The sequence below is a fragment of the Schistocerca cancellata genome, chromosome 4, assembly GCF_023864275.1.
Source record: "Schistocerca cancellata isolate TAMUIC-IGC-003103 chromosome 4, iqSchCanc2.1, whole genome shotgun sequence".
Lineage (NCBI taxonomy): Eukaryota > Metazoa > Arthropoda > Insecta > Orthoptera > Acrididae > Schistocerca > Schistocerca cancellata.
The window spans coordinates 692,322,284-692,348,574 of record NC_064629.1 but is presented as its reverse complement, the minus strand read 5'-3'; the positions used below and the strand labels follow the sequence as shown (position 1 = coordinate 692,348,574).

Here is a 26,291-nt window from a genome sequence, read left to right as displayed (position 1 = left end):
AATACCTACAAGATGTGGGGGACCATCTTCTGAAAATAATAATATCTACATTTTGACAGCTGCCACCCCTCCCACGTCAAACTCTCTATTTCCTTACCACATCTCTCCCACCTGGAATCCTCCTTGTCAGAATTGATGTGGCCTCACCTTACACAGACCTCCCACAAACAACAGTGTGTCAGCCATAGAATACTATCTCTCCCAATGGCTACTACCTGCAAACATATCTGCTCCACCACTGAATCCCTCAACACCTACACCAACAACTTCTCCCAGCTTTCTTCTTCTGCAGATACCCCACAGTTTTATTTACAAACAAATCTCCCAGGCAGTATCCTCATTTGACCCTCTGACTAATACAGTTCCTACTTCCCAAAAACTCAGACATATGTACCACACAGGCCTAGAATGCCTCAATACTTTACTTCAATGTGGCTTTGAATTTCTCAAGTCTAGCCTTGGAATGATATCCTCTCTCCCTGATACCCTCCCCATACTTCTCACTATCACCTTCCATCACCTTACTAGCCTCTGTAACATCCTAGCCAAAGCTTATGACATTCCAAACCATTATCCCTATCCATGCAAGTGTCCTTACTGTAAAACATGCCCCATGTACTCACTCACTAACACCAACTCCAGCCCCACCACTGGTAAATCCTACAATATCAAAGGCACAGCAACCAACTTGTGAAACCTCACATGTTATTTATCAACAAATTTCTGCCCACAGCACCACTAAACTGGCTGATACATGAATGGCCATAGAAGAACTGCCCACCCTAGGGGCACCCAGTACTCATTTGCTGAATACGCACTGCAGCATGACTCAATAGACCTGAGTGTTTGCTACAGCACATGGCCCTATTATCATTCCCATCTGATACAAGTTTCCCTGAACTACAGAGATGCGAGCTTGCCCTCCAACACATCCTTGCATCACAACACCCTTCTGGAATTAATCTCCCTTAACTAACCTCTCCTCTCTTTTTTCCCTGAAGGCCCAAGTAATGCTGAACAGCTACCATGTCACCCTTTGCCATGTGGCCTCATGTGGTACGGAGGGGCATGTGGTCAAACACACCACTCTCCCAGCTGTCTTGCCAACTTTCCAGATCATGGAGTTACTACTTCTTACTCAAGCGGCTCCTCAGTTGGCATCATGAGGCTGATTGTAACCGATACTAGTCCCAGCATCAAAGAAAGAAAAATCCTTCGCATTACCAGGAATTGAACCAGTGTCCTCTGCATGGCAACCGTTTATGCTGACCACACCATCTCTGACCTTCCTTTTTAACTTACCAAAATCTATCCCTCTCTGCTCTCTGAGGAAAAACATATTAGATCTGAAGTTGGTAGTGTCTATTGGCAGTGCTATACATTTTGCCTCCTCACAGTAAGTGCTGGCTTTTATTTTACTTATTGTGTTGAAGACTTTATAAGATTTTTTTTAGTTGGGATCTACAGTCACAATGAGTTTTTTGAATGATAATAGTTTGCCACATTGGCTGGTATTGTTAGTATTAAGCTATGATTTTATTTTATATATTCCACTGCTGCATAGTTTTGGCTGTATATCTATTCTCAAGTGTGAAGTATAATTGGCCAATTTACTCATCTACGTCACACTATTGAAGAAGCATGTTATAGTTGGCCAGACTGTAGAGTTACAGGCATGACATCAAGTGTTACGAAATCAATAGTTACACATTGTAGCACTTACTTGTAAGAGCTGTGTAACTACTGTTTTCATACAGTCTGGTGTCAAGCCTTTAACTTTAAAGTTCAGTCAGCCACATTTGGCATTTACATTTGTGTAGCATAAGCTAGTACGCCGAGTGTTACCAAAGTATGTGTCTTTAATGGGCTATACTTCACACTTGAGTATGGCTACACAGCCAACAATATGAAATAAAAGGATCATTTAATCTTAACAATAACAGCCAGTGTGATAAATTTATATCATCATAGAAGCTTAATATAATACCAGAAATATCCCCTTTAAGAATCAATATGGACTGAACAAGCTGTGACCGTATGAAATCCAGCTTGCTTAGTTCATTCATGAGATCCAGAAAGGCTCTAGGTAGGAGATCACTGACTGATGCCACATTTCTCAACTTCTGGATAGCCCTTGCTACAGCTCCACACTGTTGCCTAATAAGTAAATTATGTGCTTACAGAACAACAGAAAAAGTAATTAAATGGGACTGAAGACTTACTGGGTGACAGAACCCAGAGTAGCATTATTGATGGGGAGATACAAAAGAAACATTTGGTTTATCTCAGGCAAGTGTGATAGGGCCATTACTGTTAATGATGTAAACAATCTGGATTACTATTTTTTTAACTTTCTGAGTCTTTTCAAAGTTGACACAGGTGTGTACAAGAAGACCACATCATTAGAAAATTAATGGAAATGCAAGAAGACTTGCAGATCATCAGAGCTTAGTGTCTTCAACATAAATAAATGTAACACAATGTGCATAAATAGATAAACTACTTAATATTGTTTGAATAAATTATCAGTGATAAGCCACTGGCTTCAGTGCACTGTCTCCACAGAATAAGGGGAAGAAAATTTATAATAAATTAACAGGCAAAAAATACTCTATAGGAAGCAAAGTTTTCCATAAATAAGGCTATAGGACACTCTGTGGTATGAACTGATAATTTGAGTAACATGTAACTGAGTATTAGATTTCCGTAACTTTTTTTTTATCAATGATGAATAGTATTACGATGCTACTGTTAGAATTAGTTGTTCTCTGTTTGTAGAGAAGTTTCATAATAAATTTTTAACATATCTCCTATTCCTGAATAATATGATTTAGATATTGGTGTTATGAGTCAAGTAAACCACAATTCACCGTTCATTCATAACCATCAAGTCTCTAGCAGTAGCTGTCCAGAGAGATTTAAGGTGAATCATCCACATAAATAAGGTTGAGAGGAAGGTATAAACCAAACTGCAATTTACAGTAAGAATCATAAAGAAGTGTAATTTACACAAGAAAGAGGTCACTTACACAATCCTTATTAACCAATTTTTTAGTACTATTGATCACTGGGGTATACTTACCAAACTGCAATGAGAGGAGAGATATAGAAGATTGAAAAAAGACCTGCACACTCCATCACAGGTTTCTTTAGTTGGCATAGGAGTGCCTTCTTTAGTTCGCGTAGGAATGATACAAAAAAGTCAACAAACTCCAGTGATAGGTGCTACGAACATGTAGTGCTTCTGATACACCATGTTCTCTCTGCTAGACACTGCATGTGGTAGTTTGCTTAGTACAGATGTGTACACAATTTGTGTTGGTTTTAATGTTCAAGAAGGAAAACTTTTTAAAAACACTGGCTAAGAAATCTTTCTCGACTAAAATAAATCTACTAATGACAGTCACTGAACAGTGATTAAGGAAGAAACTTTTAAATGTTACACATAAAAACTGAATGCAAAGGTTTAAGAATGGGAGTAATTAAAAGTGAAATGCACATGTAAAAGATGAAGTAAAACTGGACTACACATAATAGGCGAGGTAAACACGTGCAGCATAACCATTGTCACCATAACAGATAGCAAGTAGAATTAGACAGCCTAGTGACGAAGGTAATGCTAGAGAAAAAAATGGTGGTTAAAGGGACAGACTGAAATACATTGATCTAAGCTGCTAAGTAATTTAATTAGAGAAAGCTGTTGTGTTGAAGCCACAGTATTCCTGCCCCTTGTAACCACCAATGAGCTATAGTGCAACATATTACTTGGCAGTGCTTTGCTTGATAATAGAAACAAGTGCACAACCATACCATTACAACAATTCCTCATTATAAGGCACACAGATCACTACCCAATATGACATTTTTGCTACAAGGAACATGTGATGCAAGGGTGTACTTTGAATGGTTGAAGCGTATGAAAAGGTTGTCTGGTTTTATGAACTGTGGTGCACAATGCTACACGCTGGTAGCAAGAACCTGTTTCATATCTAATACAGCCATTTACATCATCTAAAACAACCCCATAGATATCAGTAAATTCAGCAGATGTGACTACATCACTCCTTCACATTGCAAGAGTAGTTTATGGACTCATAGCCAAGGAAGTACCTGCCCCATCCATGTGATCATCTGATCTCAACAATATTGAATTGATCCCAGAAAGCTACGGAGAGCGTTATGCACACATTAGGCCCTACTCTGATCAATCTTCATGAGGTGCAAAAGACTGTTGAGTGGTCATATAGATCACCACAGCTCCCATTTCCTTAATAAAAGCAGTAAAAACTTAAAGTTGTAAGTTAGAAGCAACAAACTGAAATAAAAGCCAAATAGTAATAAAGAAATTGTGATGTAAAAAAAATATACCTCTGAACTAAGGATTTAGATTACTATTAGCACACACAAAATTTATATTCACAAGTTATGCAAGTTATAGAGAACCCATGATTTGTCTCTCAATTACAAAGCAGGCATCATTGTCTCTAAATTTCTGTCAAATTAAAAGTTGGCAATTACAACATTTATCACTTCTAATAATAATAAGTACTGATTATTATTATTATTATTATTATTATGAAACAACAAGCAATTTCTGTATACAGAAGATATCATTCATTTCCTAGAAACCTTATCATTTTACAACATTAAGTAAATACTGAGTTGTAGAAATTTAGATACAGTGGTATATTCCCATCTGGTTGATCTGTTATGTGCCAAACAATGCTTATTTCAGAAATCAGCACTTTGCTCATGTTTTAGAAAAGAAGAGTACAGAAAAGTAAGATTTTCCCAAAATGATGGGAACATTAATTAGAAAGGTGTGTGAGCAAGAAGCTCTAACCACACAGTGTGTGGACAAACGTGTTTTTTTGCAAATGCCAAGTTTACACTATTAACTTACATACAAAGACTGGGCCAGTGAAGAAAGTGTTGTAATAGTGGAAGAAATAGGCACCGATATCTCATCAAGGAAATTACAGAACAAAATTGTTACACAGTTGTTATCAATACTGTTCTGAAAATCCAAGTGGGATTTTGCGGTCACTTTATGCCAAGACTCCTTATGCTTCAACCTACTGTAGGAAGAATATTACATATTTATTGAAAAACAAAATGGCTCACAATGCCTCTTTTGTAAGGATATTCTATTGGGGTGGAAGAAAGGCAACATGAAGTGACATTTTCAGCTCCTTTATAAGAAATCTGTGATTACTTTGGATACTGAGGAAAGCAAGGACAAATTTCTCCAGATGAGAAAGAAAGAAAGAAAGAAGTTCATACAGATGTATTTCATTTCTTGAAAATATTATTATTATTACTATTATTATTATTATTATTTAAAAAGCATTATGTGGTTTTGCCCTCAATTTTACCTCTTCCCCAAAACATATTTAAAGGAAGAGAACAATATCATTGACAATGGTGGTGACATGACAGTGAGCTATCACATAACTCTTAAAGTAGCCAAAACAGTCCATCCCTTCAGCAATGGAGACTTTGTTAAAGACTGTTTTGTTGCTGCTGCAACAATCTTGTGTCCAGTGATTCTTTTTGTTTTTCAAACAGTTCCTCTTTTGCAGAGAACAGTTTGCAGACATATTGTAGAAATGGCAAATGACATGGAGATGCAAATGAAAGATAGGACTAAAGATCTAATTTTTTTCTCTTTTTCTTTGACTGAAGCCACAGGTGTAATGGACATTTCTCAGATTACTGTATTTGTGAGAGGTGTTGATGCTGAGGTCAACGTCGTGGAGGAACACCTCAATTAAGTGCCAATCCTCAATACAACTACAGCCAATGATACATTTTCTTTCTTAGAAAACATTATTGACAAATATGACCTCTGTTAGGAAAAAAAAATCCGGCAGTTCTCCCGTGTTTTTATGGAACAAAACTTTCATTGTTCGCGACAGATAGAGCTCCTGCAATGATTTGTTTGTCAAAAGTCTTGTGTTGTTAAAGAGAAAGAGAGAGAGAGATGATGAAAGAAGTGTCCTGCATCATGTTAATCTGCTGGCAAAATGTGCCAAAATAAGTGGTGTCATGGTTGCTGTTGTAAAAACCATTAATAAACTGAGATGGCATTGTCTGGGACATCAACAGTATAAATCGTTCCTGGCAGAGCTAGGGAGCAACTATTGGATATGACAAAAATGGTTCAAACGGCCACAGAAGATGGCTGTGGATATGACATCTTGGATTCTAATTTCTAGAAATGTCATTTGTTCACTTTTCAAATGTTGCACTAGTTACAAATTAACTACATTTTGAAAAGGAGACACTGAATTTATTACTGTGCTACAGGCTTTGTTAGAAAACTTTGATTGTAGATTTAGTGACTAAAATCAATTGGAACTTAATTTTAGTGGTTTTGCAATTCTTTGCAGTGAGCACTGAAAGCATACCTCCTGAATTCAGTTGGAGCTCCCTGAATTTCAGTGCAGTTATGTGCTCAGTGAGAGGTTTTGCACTGCAGAAAATATTGATATGGTTTAAAAGAACTTCCCTCAAGAACAATTCCCACAGATGATTCAAATAGCTCCTGCAGTATGTCTGTAACCACATATATGTGTGAAACTGTTTTCTCAACAATGAAAGTACAAAGTTGAAGCTTAAGTGTAGCCTTACTGACTTTCACTTGACTGGGGCAATGCACCACTCCCCCAGTTCTCCTCAGAACAGTACAGCAGAATTTAGAATGTATCTTACTGCATGTACCTGCTCTTACTTTGTAGCCTGCTGGGATCATTACAGCATTACACTCGGAAAACATTATTCTTAATTTGTTTCTTTGTCTCTGTGTTGTGCCTCTATTGAACTGTAGACAGTCATTTCATTTTCTGTCATCTGAACACCTCACTGACAGACATAGGAAAACAACATGATTTTTTTACAACCTTATAATTGACATGCAAAGCCTTATGTCATGAAATGGCACATAAAAGCATGCACAGTAGCATAAATCCATTTGCTTTTCTTCACAACGGAATTGATATAAGCTAAGTGTTATTATATTTTCTTTTAATGTCACCTTTGTGTAACCCAAGGCAGACTATACTTCTGCGAATACTATGCACATGTTATATTTGTACTGTCCTGTTATAGTTATGGAAATGAAAGGAATACTAACAATCTAATGTGCCTACAAACTCAAGTGTAAGCTGTTGATCATGTATTTTTGGCAGTCTTTGATCCTGTTAGCAAGTAAGAGAATGTTAGCTGTGCATGCATTGTGCCCACACAGCACATACAAATACATACAGTGCCCATGGGCAACCTTGCAGGCATCTCACGCACCCATCCCTGATACGGATGATTAAAAAACTGCGTACTTTGATTTTATGAATCTTTGATCTGCTTAGAAGCGTTTCATTTACAAATGAGTAATTTATTTATAGATTACAACAGCTTAAAAAGCTATCATGGCAAAGACTGTGTTTTGTCATACAGTATCTAGGCACAACAGCATATAAACAACTTCCTGCAGTTATTGAAAAACTGTAATGAAAGGTATGCTTTGACTATGGGACATTAAGAATTCACATACAACAAGATTCAATAAAGTTCCTTAATCATGAACAATGATTTTAACTGATGAAATGAGAAAATATAAAACTGCAGCAGATGAAGAGGTGTTAACAGGAAGTGCAAAATGGCAAAGCAAGAGTGCCTAAACAAAAAATGTAAATCTATAGAAGCATGTATCAACTGGGGGAAAGATTGATACTGCCAACAGCAAAATTAAACAGGCCTTTGGAGAGAAGAGAAGCAGCTATATGAATATCAGAAGCTTAGATGAAAAACCAGTACTAAGCAAATAAGAGAGAGCGGAAACATGGAAGGAATATATACAAGGGAAATTAACTTGAAGGCAAGGGAAGAGAAAGTAGATGAATATGAGATGGGAGATATGATGCTGTGAGAAAATCTGATAGAGCAATGAAAAACCTAGGCTGAAAAATGACCCCTGGAGTACATGACATTCCCTCAGAGCTGCTGGTGTCCTTGGGAGAGTCGACCATGACAGAACTATTCCATCTGGTGTGCAATGTTTAGGAGACAGGGGAAATATCCTCAGACTTAAAAAAGACTGCAAGAATCTGAATTCAAAAGAAAGCAGGTGCTGATAGGTGTGGATACTATCAAACTGTCAGTTTAATACGCTGTTGCACCACATGATGAATTCAGTGTGCATGCCTAAATTTCATGAAGATTTACTCAGTGAGCTCAGAGCCAAGCAGGCCAGCTCAGAACTGGTGTGTCAATTGGTATGTCAACATGACATACTGCCAATGTAACAGAAGGCAAGGCACTAGTTGACTGTTGCCGTGCAACCTCAGAGTGAGGGATGCATTTAGCGAATACTGCAGTACTTCATAACAGGGCAATATGTAGTAACACTTAGTAACTCAAAGCACCAGAGTGCCACTGTAATAGTCAAATGGTGCAGTAAGACCTGAGCACAAAAATCAAGAATAGAGGCAAGGAATGCTGATGAGTCCAATAAACCAGGGCAAATTTGCTCATCCACCTAGAGATACCATGTAGTAGGTGCAGGCTCTGCTGCTTAAATAATCAGGCTTTTGGAGTTCCCATGCATATTCAGTCATGCTGCCATTCTGTCTGTGTCACCAATACCAGGTAGAATGATGGCCTATTGAGTTTTAGTGAAATTGCAACAAGCTGATCGATGATGATCTGCGTCCTACCTGTTTGCAGATTTTGATGTCGAGATGTAGCCATTATGATGTGAGCTACAGCTATTGTCTGCTGTTGCAACCTACTTGGACATCACAAATGAGAAGTAGACTGGTGTGCTGCCAGCCCTCCACCTACTAAGGAGCATTCCTGGATGATCTGCAAACTGTGATCCCCACACCATCCAGGTGCGGCGCATCTGCACAGCCCCCTAGCTTTTCTGTGAACATCTATTGCAGTCTTGGTCATCCAGTGTTGGGAGACCAGGACCAGTCTTTCATAACAACAACTGTCCTGGACCGTGCAGTCAGCTGCACTCACCTAAGTGCATGATGGGCTGTCCACAAGAGCATTAAGGTGTAGAGCTACCATGTGTGGTGTAAAACATCTGGTAATCGACAGTACCTACTCTCTCCTGTGTTGCCTTCTGAACACCATACGCAGGCCACCACTCATTGACCTGTGGCACCAGTGTCATGACTTGCTGATGAGGAGCATCAGCAGTTCTCTCCAGTGTGCTCCTGAGGCCCCACACACTGCACAATGCTATGAAGCAGCTACATTACTCTAAGGTGTATCCATCCTGGTAGCAAAATGACATTCCACATATCACTATGTTACTGAAGCCTCCAGATGTAGCACCACTCCTGCACCAAAGCTCTATTCCCTGACCTGTAGTGGCATTGGCCAACCTGGGTCACTACAAAGTCATTCTTGCAAAATATTGATATGTATTATTTATAGAAGAATGGAAAAATTGGTAGAAGCTGGTCCCATGGAAGATCAGTTTGGTTTCCAGACAAATGTTGGAGCACGCAAGGCAATACTGACCCTATGACTAACCTTAGAAGATAAGTTAAAGAAAGGCAAAACTACATTTATAGCATTTGTAGATTCAGAGAAAGCTTTTGACAATGTTGACTGGAACATACTATTTGAAATTCTGAAGGTAGCAGGGGTAAAATTCAGGGAGCGAAAGGTTATTTACAACTCATCCAGAAACCAGACAGCTGTTATAAGAGCCAAAAATAATGAAAGGGAAGCCATAATTGAGAAGGGAGTGAGACAGGACTGTAGCTTATTCACAGTGTTATCCAACGTATACATTGAGTAAGCTGTGAAGGAGAAATTTAGAACAGGAATGAGAAATTTAGAAAGGGAATTAAACAAAAGCTTTGCAGTTTGCAAGTGACATTGTAATTCTGTCAGAGATATGAAAGGACTTGGAAGTGCAGTTGAATGGAATGGATAGTGTCTTGAAAGGAGGATATAAAATGAAAATTAACAAAAGCAAAACAAAGGCAATGGAATGTAGTCAAATTAAATCAGGCAATACTGAGGAAATTAGGTTAGGAAGTGAGGCACTGATAGTAGTAGATGAGTTTTGCTTTTTGGGCAATAAAATAATTTATGAGTGCTGAAGTAGAGAGGATATAAAATGTAGAATGGCAATTGTTTCTAAAGAAGAGAATTTTGTTAACATTGAATATAAAATTACATGTTAGGAAGTGTTTTCTGAACACTGGCATGTAGCCTTCTAGGGAAGTGAAACATGGTTGATAAGCAGCTCAGACAAGAAGAGAACAGAAGCCTTTTAAATATGGTGCTACAGAAGAATGCTGAAGATTACATGGGTAGATTGTGTAACTAACGAGGAAGTACTGAAAGAGAACTGGGGAGGAAAGGAATTTGTAGCATAATTTGACTAAAAGAAGATCGGTTCATAGGACACATTCTGAAATGTCAAGGAACCATCAATTTAGTTGGTTGGTTGGTTGGTTTGGGGAAGGAGACCAGACATCGTGGTCATCGGTCTCATCGGATTAGGGAAGGATTGGGAAGGAAGTCGGCCGTGCCCTTTCAGAGGAACCATCCCGGCATTTGCCTGGAGCGATTTAGGGAAATCACGGAAAACCTAAATCAGGATGGCCGGACGCGGGATTGAACCGTCGTCCTCCCGAATGCGAGTCCAGTGTCTAACCACTGCGCCACCCCGCTCGGTATCAATTTAGTTTTGGAGGTAAGTGTGTGTGTGGGGGGGGGGGGGGGGGGGGGCAGGGGGGTTAAAAATTGCAGATAGAGACCAGGAGGTGATTACAGTAAGCAGGTTCAAATAGATGTGGGTTACAGCAGATATTCAGAGATGAAGAGGCTTGCACGGGATATAGTAGCATGGAAAGTTGCATCGTACCAGTCTTTGGAATGAAGACAACAACAACAACACAAATGTAAACTGATGTGGCTTCAGCATTAGGTACCTACGACTGTCTGAGGGGTCATTATTATCACAAATGTAAAAAAGTTGATATTTTATCATTTTCTTTAGCATTTTTGCATGGATTCTTTGGATAACTCTGAGGCAACAACATTTGCAAATGATTACTAGTAGGGGCATGAACTTCACTGGTCAGGGAAATGTAGCAATTAAGATCTCCAACAGGACCTTTCCCTGGACAGCAAAGCTGACTTTCCAGGTTTCCCCTTATGGTTGAAACAGAAGAGGGGATCATGCATGCTTCATGTGATTACAATGGCACCAATAAATGCTATTAATACTGCAACATTTTAAAGTATGTGCTTAAAAATTTCTGGCAGTGGTATATTAAACGAGAAGAAGTTCCAAGATTACAGTAATACATTGCAGGCACTGGCAAAGATTATTTAGAAATGCTAGGTAGTGACTAAAAAGCAGATAAATATTTCAAAAACTGTTGAGTTATTTTTTTACACTATTGATTATAGCTCAGATGAAGAGGCTTCTTGAAAATGTATACCAAATAATGAGAAATTCACAGCAAACATTTTTGTTGTTGTTTGCTGCAGTAGTGACTCTTTTATCCTTATATAAAAACTCTAAAAACTGCAAACAAATTAGATGCCAGTCTTTAATTAGGAAGAAGGAAAGTAGGTAAACTAAATGATAAATGAAAATAATAGCAAGTAATCCCTGTTCAGAAAGAAGCAGTAGATGAATTGTCATCAAACATTATTAGATACCATCTGTGCAGGGACGATCACACACAAAATAAAAAATTCCATTTATATTGGTTTATATCACTGTATTAAGAAAATAAAGGGCAAAAGTAATAATAAAAAACAGCATCCAACAGAAACTAATACAATCAGAATTATAAGGCTCTCATTCTATAGCAAATTAACAACTGCAATGGAAGAATCAATTGCTACATTTGTACTTGAATCCATGAAACTACACCATGGCAGCATTCTATGGCATATAAAACAAATGATTAGCAACATGTGCACTCAAAAAATGCAATTAGTGTATACTCTTGTTGAAGCTAAATATCATTACGTGCTCAATTCTTGGGATTATTGCTTTTGTTATTAATTATCAACATGCATGTCTTGGCATGCTGCTTTTGATTTTTTTAAAGTGAACATTTCTACCATTATTTTAACAATATTAATTAGGACAGATTGTTACTCATCACATAGAGAATGTACTCAGTGACTACCCTTCCATTCTCCAACCCAGTGCTGTTTCCCCTTTGTTACTGTCCTCTGTCCCATTACATTAAATGCCCAGTGGCTTTTCTTTCATCCTTCTATCCACTGCTGTTTCCCTTTGTTATTGTTCTCCATCACATTACATTAAACATCCAGTGGCTTATCTTCCATTCTAAAATTCAGTGCTGTTTCTCTTTGTTACTATTCTCCATCCCTTTTTAATGGCTCCTTTATGTTATGAGTAGCAATCTACCTTAATTCATGTTGTTATTTTGTAACAGATTTTCATAGTTTGATTTCTATCATTACTTTACCTAGGGAAGAATTCCACTGAATACTGCTTGCATTGTTTTATACCTTTTCAAACGTGTATTTTCATAATACATTGTTTGGGAAACACAAGACTTGAAAACAACTTGATTATGTTACACTTTTAATGCCTCTCAAAAACTGTCTTGATAAAGCAAGCCATCGTGGGTGACATATACTGTTTTAACAAACATTTAACCCCTTTTTCTGTACCCACAAGCACTGAGCAACAAACCTGTATTTATTTACTTTATTACTGCTTTGCTCACTAATACCATATTTTAAAAAAAAATTATGTTCCGTGTTGCATATTTTAAAAATTGTTCCATTTTACTTCAAATCTGAACTCCATTTGCCAATAATTCACAAGCACGGATACCTCCTTCTGTGGGGCAGAAACATTACATTTCCAGCAGTGACTATGCTGAAGCAATTATCATCTTCATCAAAATGACACTTAGAAATACTGATATGAAGCCATAACATTTGTTAGTAAACAACAGACTGTTAGAGCACAGAATTTTAACACAAACCATTATCCTACCTCTAACCACTTCTGGTGGTAGTTCTACTGGCTCATTCTCACAGATGATCAATTTTGGTTTCCTAAGTTGACCTAAAATTAGGACAACAAAAACAAAATTATGGGTAAAATTATGCATTATGACTTTTAGAAGTTATTATTTTATCCATTATGTAGTGGAATTGCACATATTACAGTACGAATATTCCCTTGAGGCATATTTATGAAACTTAAAATGTTATGCTTGTTTTTACAACAAAATAGTTTCATGTCAAGTTAAAGAAATTCTGAGAATGTATTGTATAGAATAAGAAAATCGCTAACATTCACAAATAGTTCACCATGAAGTTCAGTTTCTAACAGAAATACATACAGGATACATCACAAACTAAGCAGCAAAATGAGAAATATAATAATAAGAATTCTTTAGTAACTCATATCATCCAATGTATTACTATGAAGTTATGCACTCCTGTCTGTAGCATATCATACAGAGTATGTAAGGTTAGTCTAACTCAAATTATGGATATAAAAATCCAGTAACTTAAGGCCTGTTTATTTATTTATATGTTTACAAAGTTGAGCAGAAAATCAAATTTGTCAAGCTACAAATTTTCACTGGTGTAGAATACGGACTGGTAATGGGCAAAGGAAGACAACATGGTTGACATAGTGAAGTAAATGACTAATATATTTGTGGACCTCCAGTATGTTGTGATAGTGAATGACAGACAACACAGTGGTATGGACTACACAACACACTTTATTTTATAGAAACTCAATACATACCAGAATACACGACATAATACACTCGAGTCACAGAGTGAACTCAACTGCTGCTGTCAAATATCAGAAATAAATCTGCAAGTCATTTTCTCTGGACAGTGATGCTAACGTTTGATGCTAACGTTCCCACATATTCATCCTTACACACCATTGAGGAAAACTTATCTAACAGATTTTACAGTGCCTACCCCGAGCCCCTCTTCCACTACACATTGCCCCAAAGACGTGTTGCTGGGATGTGCTTGCAAAATTTGCCTGGAGTACAGTGGAGTCTAGAACCACAAGATTCTACATATTATCAAAATTACATTCTTCTGAATCAGCATAGTAATGTTTTAAAGGACATCAAAGTAACTTGCACTGTTGAAATGGGATGTCAAAACGATAGGCTCCACCAGATTATTACAAACAATTCCACACCAAATCTGCCAGTAAACACTATAGTAAACACTGCATGGCATTTATCAGCTCAGATATGACTATTCCTATATGTAGGAGTATCTGTCTTAAATGAACCATCTGTTCAGCAAATGAGATTTGTGTTGTAAAGGTCTTGTCATCAGCATTTCACAACAAAATCCATTATACAAATTGAACATCATGTTAAAGCCATATGGCAACATTTCCTTCCCCTTAATGTATGTGGTTTGCATTATGCTTGCAGATTTTTGTCTCATATTGATGTTTGACTTGAGCTAATAACAGGGACAATGTTACGTGTGCTAGTTGAGAGTTGACTGAAAAAAATTTGCACAAGGATCTCCTCATTGTGCATCTATGGAACAAAAAATGAATCTAATCTAATCTTAAAAACATCGTCAGGCTTACATTGTACTTATGCCAATATAGCACATATGAAAAATGTATGTTTATTGAAGTTCAGCTAATAGGGTGTGTTGTAGAAAGTGTCAGTGAGAAACTGGCACCAGCAGAAACTGAAGACACCTTTTCCATTTCTTCTAACATTGCAATAACACATCATTATGTTGGTGAGCCATCTATGCTTAGTAAATGACTGGTTGTAACTACTTGTAGAAATATCAACATAAAATAAGCAGAATAGAGACTGAGGAAATAGCATTGTTGTCTGGTTCAACAATGTATACACAACCATAACAAATTTTAGGTTTGATGACTGTACCTCTGAAATGACTACATCTACAATGTATGACACACTTGAACAAATGAACATAAACCCAAAACAAGATTTCAGGAGTTATGAGTTACTTGAGAAGAAATGTTTCCCATTGCAAGGGGTGCCACTGTCCTTAGTTTGTTGCATGATTTCTGATTCCAATTGTATATGGTGCATCAGGGAATTTCTTCTGTAGGCTTAATTTAAAATTCTAATCTTAATCTCATGCACAACTACTAATTCCAGAACTATTATCATAACACTATATTTGAGATTCCTGGAAATCACACTTCCAGGTTCCAGATGAGTGTAAATGTATTTTAAATTTTTTAAACACTGAAAATGGGAGGGGTGATTAAGGAGATTCAGAGTAAAAGAGTTCTGAGATACAAAATACCAATGCTTATTTCAACAATGTAAATATCCAAACATGACTGGATTTGTAATGTTGTGTTTGGGATTTTATTTCCTGGGAATTTAGTATCAAAGATATTCAATACAAAGGGTATCATTAATTTTATTTTCCCTTAGAACTATAATTTCATACGGAAGCATTTATAGCACCAACCAAATCAATTGTTTGGGTTCTCCCGACCCCCCACCCCCACCCCTTTTTTTATACACAAATTAATAGCTGCAAAACTTTTGTAGCAATTTTGGTCCATGTCAAAGAAGTATGTGCATTGAATAATGAGAAATTTGTTTTGACTATGCAACTTAAAAAAGGCTAAGTTTTAATTTAAGTATGTATTAATAAATATCTGCAATTATTAATCTTGTGTCAATCACATGTTCACAAATTTATTAACTGCCTGTGCTTTACTTGAAAATTATCATGAATTTTTGTCTGTGCTTGTGAGTGTATGTGAAGTATCCTAACCTTTGCTTTTACAGTAGTAAATATTATTGTCTATCAAATAAACTTCATTAATCACATCACTCACTCAAAACAAACTACTCTCATAAATGATGTTAACATTATCTTTCACAGATACATTTGATTACTGGAAAGATCTAGGCATGATATAACTTTCAAAAATGTTTTATAATTACATTACTACTGTTGCTGAATAATTTTCATTTATAATTACGTTGGCCAGGTCATCATATTAGAACTTTTGTAATCAGTATGTTTCATTGAACAATTACCTTAACTAAATAATTGACACAAATCAAAGCTCAAAGAAACCAGAAAATGTCACACATTCCTTAGGAATGGAAATCAGTAGGAGGAATATCACTATTTATTTCATGGGCAAAGTTCTGCTGAAATCCATTCATAAGGTTATGGTAACTTGTCTTGAACATCCAGAGAATTTAATGTTTGTTATCTCTCTGACAGTAAGGAACATGGTCAAATAATGCAAGAGATAAAGGTAAGTACTCACCATACACGCTAAGAAAAAAGAAATGATGCACCATGAAGGAGTTATGAAAATTGATCACAAATTGATATTCATACAGGTATCAACAGAAAATGCAAAATTCTAAACTTTGGCAGCTGATGGATGAATGTGTGACACTGCAGTGCAATATCACCACACAGATGGGAAAGATAGAAAACAGTGACATGTCAATACCAGGGCATAAACTATTTCCAAATTTCATTCTCTGTGTACTCAGTTGCACATTAACTAGCCTCCCAGATAGGTGTGTGAATGGTGTACACAGACATGGGCATTTGAGAAAGGACATACAGTTAGGCTCAAAGGAGCCATTTTGAGTACTTGGTGAATCACTCAACATTTGAATAGGACTGATGCCATTCTTTGATTATGTTGGCAGAAATGGGTGAACTATGGCCAAACACAGAGTCAAGAACAAAGCAATCAACCTAGAGAGATGGCAGAATGGGAGGACCAAGCAATCATCAGAGAGGCACTCAGAGCCCTGGGTTTGTCATTATCATTGATCTGACACGCAATTGGTGCTTCAATGACCACAAAGACCATTAATAGGTGGCTCACAGAAAGGAGGCTGACCTCATGGTGCCCCTTGCACTGAGTACTATTGACCTCTGTACACCAACAAGCCTGTCTGCAGTGGTATTAGACACATTCGGCCTGGAATCTTGTTCACTAGAGTAGAATTGTCTTCAGTGATAAGTCCTGCTTTGAATTGAGCCCTGATGGCCAGCAAAGACATGTCTGGAGGCACCCCAGATCATAGTGGGATACCATCCTGATTATCACCTACCATATGGTCTGGGGTTTAATTTCATTTCATAACAGGACTCCTTTGGTTGTCATTCACAGCAACCTTACAGCACATTGGTACTTCAGTGATGTTCTACACTCCGTTTTGTTGCCTTGTATGGCAAGCCATCCTGGAATTAATTACATTTCAACAAGGTAACGTCTGCCCACATGTGATGAGAGTTTCTTCTGCTTGTCTTCATGCTTACCAAACCCTGCCTTGTTCAGCAATGTTGCCATGTCTCTCCCCAAACTGAGAATTTTTGGAACATTATGGGCAGAGCTCTCCAACCAGCCTGGGATTTTGATGATCTAATGCACCAATTGGACAGAACTTGGCATGATGTCGCTCTGGAGGACATCCAACAACTTTATCAATGCCTAGCCAAATAACTAGTGGACCAATGCATCATTGACTTGCTCAATTTGTGAAACTCTTTATCTTGAATAAATCATCCAAATTTTTTTCTGAAATTTTATTCATTTGTTTGTCTGTAGATGTAAATCACATCTACTGATTTCCACCCCATTTGCTGCAATGGCCACTATGTCAAGTTGTGTCTTACAATAAACAATGCATTTCTTTGAGAGGGCAGTTCTCTATCTCTGTGCATTACAAGAATATGGAATGGCAACATACATTGTTAGTGGTAAATTCATCATTGGTATGAAATATTTTTGGTTTAGACCCCTTTTCTGTTTTTTGTTTCCAGGTGGTTGGCAGAGTACATTTAGTGTCTCAACTGCTCCACTTTCAAGATTAAGGCTCCTTCTTGTGGTCATACAATTACCTGTTTGAGAATGCCTTGGGTCATGCAGAAAACTTTGAGGCATATGTCTTCCTGAAGTCTTCAATGATACCTGAACTTTGTCACCCCAGCCCCATTTCTTTTGCCTTGCTTGACAATGTCAAGGCCAAGTTGCAACATTGGCAGGAACTTGTTGTTGTTTCTCTTATTTCATTTAGTCAATGGGCCACCCCTCTGGTGGTGATTCAGAAGCCAGATTGTGCCATATGCCTTTGCGGTGATTTGAAACATTCAGTCAGTGCACAGTGTGTCCTGGTTTTGTATCCAGTTCCATAGCTGGAGAAGTTGTTGGTGAAGTTGTGGGTCAGTATTTTTTATGCATAAACTTGCATGATGGATACCTGCAGTTGCTGTTGGATACAACTTCTCAGAATTTCTTGGTGCTCAACATTATCATTGGGCTTTACCAATTTAATCACTTGCCTTTTCCTGTGATGATACACTGTCTAGTTTTCTTGCCACATACCAGCTGACATTGTTTAATGGGTGCAGTCTGGTGGAACATTTCCATGAGTGCCAGCTGCAGGGTCTTTTGAATTTGTTGTGCCATAAGCCATATACCCCAGACCATCATGATTCAACCATTTTGCATCACAGGGCTGCCATTTGGGCCTGGTCTTTCTACCGAGAGTAAAGATGACTTTCAGGTATAGTGGCAGGCCACAAAGCTCGGCATTTGTTTGTAGTGGACATTTGTTAGGAGCAGTTGTGTTAGCAACCTGTTGGACCCTCACAACTGCCATCTCCACGCTTGCTAGATGATGTAGTCTGGTGGAACATTTCCATGAGTGCCAGCTGCAGGGTCTTTTGAATTTGTTGCACCATAGCCATATACCCCAGACCATCATGATACAACCCTTTTGCCTCACGGGGCTGCCATTTGGGCCTGGTCTTTCTGCCGACAGCAAAGATGACTTTCAGGTATAGTGGCAGGCCACAAAGCTTGGCATTTGTTTGTGGTGGACATTGGTTAGGAGCTGTTGTGTTAGCAACCTGTTGGACCCTCACAACTGCCATCTCCACGCTGGCTAGATGATGGGGTCAATCGCAGAATTGATCCAATGAGGGGTTCCCAATTACGACAGCAACTAGGGCCCTGGTGGGGATAGCTCTGGTGACTGCCAAGGTGGAGTTCATGGAATTTGATCTGGTGCCCCCCCTTCCCCCATTCACCAGTGCTGAGTCCTCACCCTCACCAATGCTAGAAGATCAACTATCACCCAGTCTCCAGAACCTTCCACCATATGGCAGAAGTAGCTGCATCTGCATTATCTCCATCAGTGGTTGATCCACTGCCACAGAGTCTTGCACCATCACCGGTTTTATGACAGAGGTCGTGGCAGAAATAAGGCCATTTACACCTCTATGTGGCCTTTTCAGGGGGGAGTGGTTTAGTGTCCCTGTGCTTGGGCATCAAGATAGATGTAGATGAGTTGGTATGGATACTGCAGCATTACAGAACAGAATGCTGTCATGGATGGCACACAGGAAGTGTGGCTTTGGCACACCCACTGATTTAGGAGTTTACTTTCCAGTGGTGGTAGGCCTTGCCCAGCAGTTCTTACATTGATTTCAGCTACCTCAGACCTGGCCTTTGCCTCACACTATTCTTTGTTTCCAGGTGCTAGTGTCAGTTGTTTGTTCTGGTCATGTTTGTGTTTATCCTTAGACTCTTCTCAATGCAGTGTTCAGACTCTCTGCTCCCCCATAGACTGACTCTCATATTCAGTTATGTTCCCTCTTCCAGCATTCAGCTCTGCAGCTTTGCTGTTGAGCCAGTGTCAGCCCATATAGTTACATTCATGCTGACAATGATTGTTTGTGGCATTTTTGTACCTTGTGTGGAAATAAATGAAGTGAAATGGGATCACACAGTAAAAACATCAACCATAAAGTCTAATATCAGAGGTGACAGAAAAATCACAAAGCAGAGCAGGATCAGAAAAGGAACACACACAAGCATAACAACAGATGAGTAGCAACACAGAAACCATTACAAAGGTAATCTATATTCACAGCTGAAGAAGGAAGAACATCTGCAGTGGAAATTATAACAACATGTGCAACAGACAAAAGGAATGTAAGTACTTTAAGGAGTACAGATAACAATTCAGTGAATAATAGAGATGCTGAGTTGTTGAAAGGCATGTAAACAAGACAGATCTTTTCTAGCTTTTGGTCAATTTTTTTTTTTTTCAGAGCTACAGAGTACATGCACACCTGCACACCTAACACCTACCTCCCCCCCCCCTCCCCCCCCCCCCCCCCCCCCCACACACACACAGGTTATGTTGAGTGGAGTTGCAAGTGGAGAAAGCTGGCAGGGAAGGTAGGGGTACTCAGAAGATGCACTGGACAGGAAAGTGGCACCAATGAGCTTGTTCTGGCCACAGACATGGGGAGTTGTGTCCAGCACACAGTAACATGGAGGAATGGTTCGGAAGGGTGAGAAAGAATGGAGGAAGAAGGAGACTGAGTGGAAGAGGGCGTGTGAATGCAGGATTAGTGAAGTTAAAGCCTTGGGGCAAGGGTAGAGTTTGGTGTGGGGCAGGGATTAGCAAAGATGGAGGACTTTTGATGACTTGGTGCTTATACATTTTGTGAGTTGCTACCTTTACTCCTTTAATTATTTACATTCCACCAGGACTTTCTGTTATCAGGTAACAGGAATATATGGGAATACAGGCTTCCCTTTGGGATGCTGCAAAAGCTACAAATCTAGAAAGTGAGTCCACTCAGTAGACTGCCTTCCTTACAGTGGTATAAGGATAAAGAAGTTATGCCACAGTTTGCTTACTTATGACATCCCATCAACATTATGTGAACAAAACAAATTCCACAGTGTGTTAGTTCAGCCCTTGTGTAGCAACAAACCCATGTTGCAAGGCTAGAACTGGAAAAAATCATACAAACTCCACTCAATTGCCACCTGCACCTTGCATCCAGTCTCTCACCCTGGGCGTGGGAGTAGGGTTGACCACCATACTCTGTAAGTGGAAAGCTACTATGAAGCAATGCAACCAGTTCCACTGACATCTGAGGATTTGCCTGCAGAATATCAACACTAGTGATTTGAGGAATATCATCAATTTTACCATGAAGGCAATGGATGGGGCAGTAACATCCATGAAGTCAAAAGATCTGAATTTTGCACCTGATAGAAGAACATTTCATAAATCATCAGCAGCATCGAGCAAGCAATCTGGGGGCTCCCCATTGATACTGCAGAAGAGATGAGTAGCGAGACCAGTAGATCCTTGACAATGCCAAAATGCTAAATAATTATGTCTTTGTGGCAGAACGCAAGGCTGTATACAACGATATAGTCATCTTGGTAGCTGACAAAGGCAATACAACAGTGTTGTTATGGTCATATGACTGTTAGCAGAAGATTATGATGCTGCTACAGGATCTGGTATACAAGCAAGTGAAGAAGGATCCTACACCAGCTGTGAAAGGAAGACCATCTGACTCCTCAACAACTCAGTTCTGGACAAGGATATGATCAGAATGCAGTACCCTACAACATCGGTACCACTATGACTTGACGGCCTCCTGAAAATAAACAAAGAGTTCCACTATGTCCAAAAGTGAACACTATAAATTTGCCACAGCCCAACACGTGGCAAATCTACTAAAACCTCTCATGGGTCTCTGTTCACACGGTGTCAAGAACTCAACAGAATTTGTGAAAATGCTTTAAGAGAGATGTCTGGACAAGGGAGATCAGCCCACTTTGACATCACATCTCTTTACACATGGATACCACTAGAAGATTCTGTGGTACTACTAGAAAGTCATTTCAACAATGATGTTGTGAAACTGTTCCTACTTGTACATGCAACCATTTACTTCCACTGTAGTGAAAACTTCTATGAACAGATAGATGGAATCATCATGGGATCCTCTCTAGGCATTGCTAAACTATATACGAAACACTTAGAGGAAATAGCTTTCAAAGCAGCTCTACAAATATGTGGACAACACATTTGTGGTGTGGTCACACAGTGAAGAAAACCTAGAGGAATTCCTGTGCCTCCTTAACAGCATATGTGACAATGTTAGGTTCACTGTCAAGATGGAAGAAAATGGAATCCTACCATTCTTTGAAATTCCAGGACATTCTGATAAAGAAGAACCTTGGTGGTTGGACATTTTGTCTACCTGAAGAAGACACAAAAGGATCTGTACCTAAACATCAACAGCTGCCACTGTCCACAGCGATACAAGTCAGGGCTCACCATTGTGGCACACAGAATGTGAGCCGTAGGTGACAAGGAAAGTCTGCCTACTGAGTTATGGTATCTGCACAAAACCTTTTGCAAGAATGGCTACTCTCAGAGACACACATAAGATGTGCTCTCCAATCAAACAAGAAGAAGAAATAAAGTGACCCAGAAGAAGAAAACAATCACCTGGAATTCCTTACATACACAGGGAAATCCACAGCAAAGATTGCAGGATAATGGAGAAACACAACATAAAAAGTATATTCTGGGCAATGCTTTGAAACAAGAATATGCTTGGCTCAAAGACCAATTAAGGCTATGGGCACCTGGCATCTCTACCGTCAGTTGTGAGTGATGAGCAGTACACCAGCCAGATGCAGTGATGCATCTCACAGCACTGTTCAGAGCATGTGAGGTGCATCTGTCTCGACTAAACTGACAAGTCCACAGTTTCAGAGCACAGTATCAATGAAGGACACATGTTTGTTTTTGTACATAAGAAGATGGTGTGACACTCAAATGAGATCTGGGATTTGGTCAGAAAGAAGGCAGTGGAAATGCAAGTACATGATGATCTTCTCAACCAGGAGAGCAGTTTTCAGTTGATCTCTGCATGGAATGTAGCATTAGCAAAAATACAGCAGGAATGTTCTGATGTGATAGCAATAGAGGCAGTGGATGAAATAGACAGGCAGCATGAGGACAAGATGCCTGGACCACTTCCTCTTCCTCTTCCTCCACCTCCTCCTCCACCACCTCTGTAATGTGTCTCTATGTTCGCCAGTGTACAGTGAATCAGTGTCAATGACTGCCTCAGTGTAGTAGCTTGGATCTGTGATTTAAGAAGTTTGGCAGTGCACATTCATGTCTAAAAGAAAACATGGCTCATTTTTATTTATTGTCATTCAAATTTTAGCATTAGGATGGATAAGGAGGGTGGCTGCTGTGGGCAAATGCAGAAGGAGCTGGGTGTAGTTTGCAAACAGATGAAAACTGTTGACCACAGTCAGCCGTCTGCAAGCTGCTCTCGAGGGGTTTTCTGGCTGAGAAACTGCTGCATTGCATAGGACTTCTCAGCTGTCACTTGGGGTCATGAGCTCTGCTGCCAAGGCTTCTTCCAGCATACCCAGTGCATGGGCACCATGCTTACTTCAGGGTACCTGGCTGGTTGTAATATGTTTGCAGCATTCAAGGTGTAGAGTGAATGTGGGGACTGGCCATCTGGCTTACTCCATTCACCCTATAAGCGCACAAGTGGCCACTCCTTCAGCAGAGCCTGAGCAGGCTCACCCAGAGGAAGGGTTTGCTAATTGTTAGGAACTCCAATGTTGGTTGCATTATGGAGCCCCTTAAACACATAGCATCCAGGGCTAGAAAGAAGTCCAATGTAGACTTAATATGACTGCCAGGGGGCCTCATCCAAGATGTGCAGAAGGCTCTGCCTGTAGCTATCAAGGATGCAGGCTGCATAAATCTGTAAGCTGTGGTTCATGTCAGCATCAATGATGCATGTTGCTTAATTTCTGAGGTCATCCTCATTTCCTACAGTCACTTGGCAGAAGTGGTGAAGACTGCTAGCCTTGCTTGCAGGATGCAGTGCTTATTATCTGCTGTACTGTACCCAGGATCGATCATGCCCCTTTGGTTTGAAGCTGAGTAAGGGGTCTCAACCAGAGGCTCCATCAACTCTATAATAGATTTTTGGTCCCATGTTATGCGGTAGAGTATTGATACTTTCCCCTTTATAGGTCAAGTGTGCAATACACAGAGGAAAAAGTAGCACAGTACATCTGTAGTGTACTTTTTTTTGGGTGGGCAAGAGTTTGATGTCCACCAATCAGATCATTTACAAAGTAAAGACACTTCAAATGTCAAGATTTCAACAGAAAATTGATGAAGAATTGGAAACAAAGTCACTGAATTTACTACTGTCCAGGGAAGTTGTTGTGCTCAAATTATTGTCATAAACTAGAGCTGAATAAAATCCAAGTTACAAAGCTCAGAAATACTTAAAGAGATATGAAATGTATATCAGAAAGCCAGATGAGTCATCATTCATTACAGTCAACAAAAAATATGTTTATCAAGGTCAAAAGTGAGTCTGACCGTAAAGTTATCTTGATGTCAAGAAATGGCCTAGTTAAACTTAAATTAATCATTAGATTCCTTTACCAGCCACCCAATTTTGCTGTAACAGTGCTAAAATCATCCAAAGAAAGTCTATGACATGTATTGCAAAAGTACCCAGATCATAAAATATTATTTGGAGGCAACATTAACCTACCAAGTATTGACTGGGGTATCTATGGATTCACTGCAGGTGGTACAGTCCTATGAAGTGGTTCTGAACACTTTCTCCAAAAACTGTACTGCACAATTAGTTCATCAACCCACATGCAGCGGAAATATTTTAGACCTCATAATTACGAACAGGCCTGACCTTATCAACAATGACAGTACAGGGGCAATGGTTACTGGTTACAATATCATCATAGCAGCTTGCTTTAAATGTAGAAAAATGCATGTTAATGCAGATGAGTAGGAAAAACAACCCTGTAGAGTTCAGATACAGTATTAGTTGTGTGCTGGCTGACACAGTCACATAGGTTAAATATCCAGGCATAATGTTGCAAAGAAACATGAAATCAAATTGCACATATGGCCAATTGTAGGAAGGTGAATGGTTGACCTCAGTTTTTTGGAAGCATTCTAAGAAAGTGCAGCTCATATATAAAGAATACTATGTGTGGAACACTCATGTGACCCATTCTTGAGTACAGGTTGAACATTTGGGATCCCCACCAGAGCATATTCAGATGTATGCTGATAGGTTTATTACTGGTAACTTCACTCAACATACAAATATTACAGAAATGTTCAATGAACTAAATTGGGAATCCCCGGTGGAAAGAAGATTTACTTTTTGCAAAACATTATTGATGACATTTAGAGAACTTGTATTTTCTAAAGATTGCAGAATAATTCTACTGCCACCAACATACATCTCATGTAAGAACCATACAGTCAAGATCAGAGAAATCAGGGTCATAAGGAAGCATATGCCACTAACATTATCTCATGTAAGGATCATAAAGTCAAGGTATGAGAAATCAGGGTCACAAGGAAGCATATACATAGTGTTTTTCCTTCACTCCATTTGCAAGAGGAATAGGAAAGGAAAGGACCGGGACCAGTACAAGGTACCCTCTGCCACACACCATACAGGGCTTTCAAAGTATGTATGTGGATTTAGATAGCCACAACAGTTACTTAAGTTAATAAATCTATCAAGAAGCCAAGAAAGGGCAGATAAACAGTTGCTAGCATCCAAGTTGGAGAATGAACAGACATGACATACTCCCAATGTGGTGGACATAAAGGAATTATGGGCAAAGTTTAAATCAGTTGTAAATCATGCTCTGGGGAAATGCATGTCAAGTAAGGACAGTAGAGGCCCACCATGGTTTAACAACAAAATTTGGAAAATGCTGAGAAAACATTGATCATTGCACTCTCAGTTCAAAAAAGAATGCAGAAATGTCAACAGACAAAAGCTAGTAGAAATTTGATTGTGTGTAAAAATATCAATGCACAAAGCATACAAGAATTTTTGACACCATACATCAGCAAGATATTTTGCTGAGAATCCTTGGGAATTCTGTTCCTACATAAAATCACTGAGCACATTATGACCAGTCTGATGTGGCAATGGGAGAGACGAAAGTTGAAGTTTAAATTTTGCATTTAATACAACACTAACACAGGAGGATTGTACATTCATACCATTATCTGGCTGCAATACAAACTCCTGTATGAAGGACATAGCTGAAATGCAGCTGAAAGAGTTGAAAACAAACAAATTGCTAGGTCCAGATGGATTCCCAATTCGGTTTCACAGAGTACTCTTCAGCACTGACACCTTAATTCACTTGCTTTTATTGTGAATCTCTCATCCATTGCAAGGTTACCACATACAAGAACAGTGAAAGAACAGACCCATAAAATTACAGACCTATGCTCCTAACATCAGTTTGCTGTAGAATTCTTGAGCATATTCTAACTTGGACCTGTAGTAAATTTCCTTGCGAGAGCAAAGCTTCTCTCTACAACATGTATTTAGAGAGCATTGCTCAT

At 39.0% G+C, this 26,291-nt stretch overlaps 1 protein-coding gene across 4 annotated transcripts in view; it reads right to left on the bottom strand.

Moving 5' to 3' along the window:
* The window catches only part of LOC126183575 (LIM domain and actin-binding protein 1), a 216,577-nt gene that overhangs the window by 83,258 nt on the left and 107,028 nt on the right, over window positions 1–26,291 (bottom strand). For all 4 annotated transcript variants that reach the window (XM_049925669.1, XM_049925670.1, XM_049925671.1 and 1 more), the window contains one exon: window positions 13,025–13,096. In XM_049925669.1, the coding sequence (XP_049781626.1) occupies window positions 13,025–13,096 (72 nt within the window). The remainder of the gene's footprint in view (window positions 1–13,024; window positions 13,097–26,291) is intronic.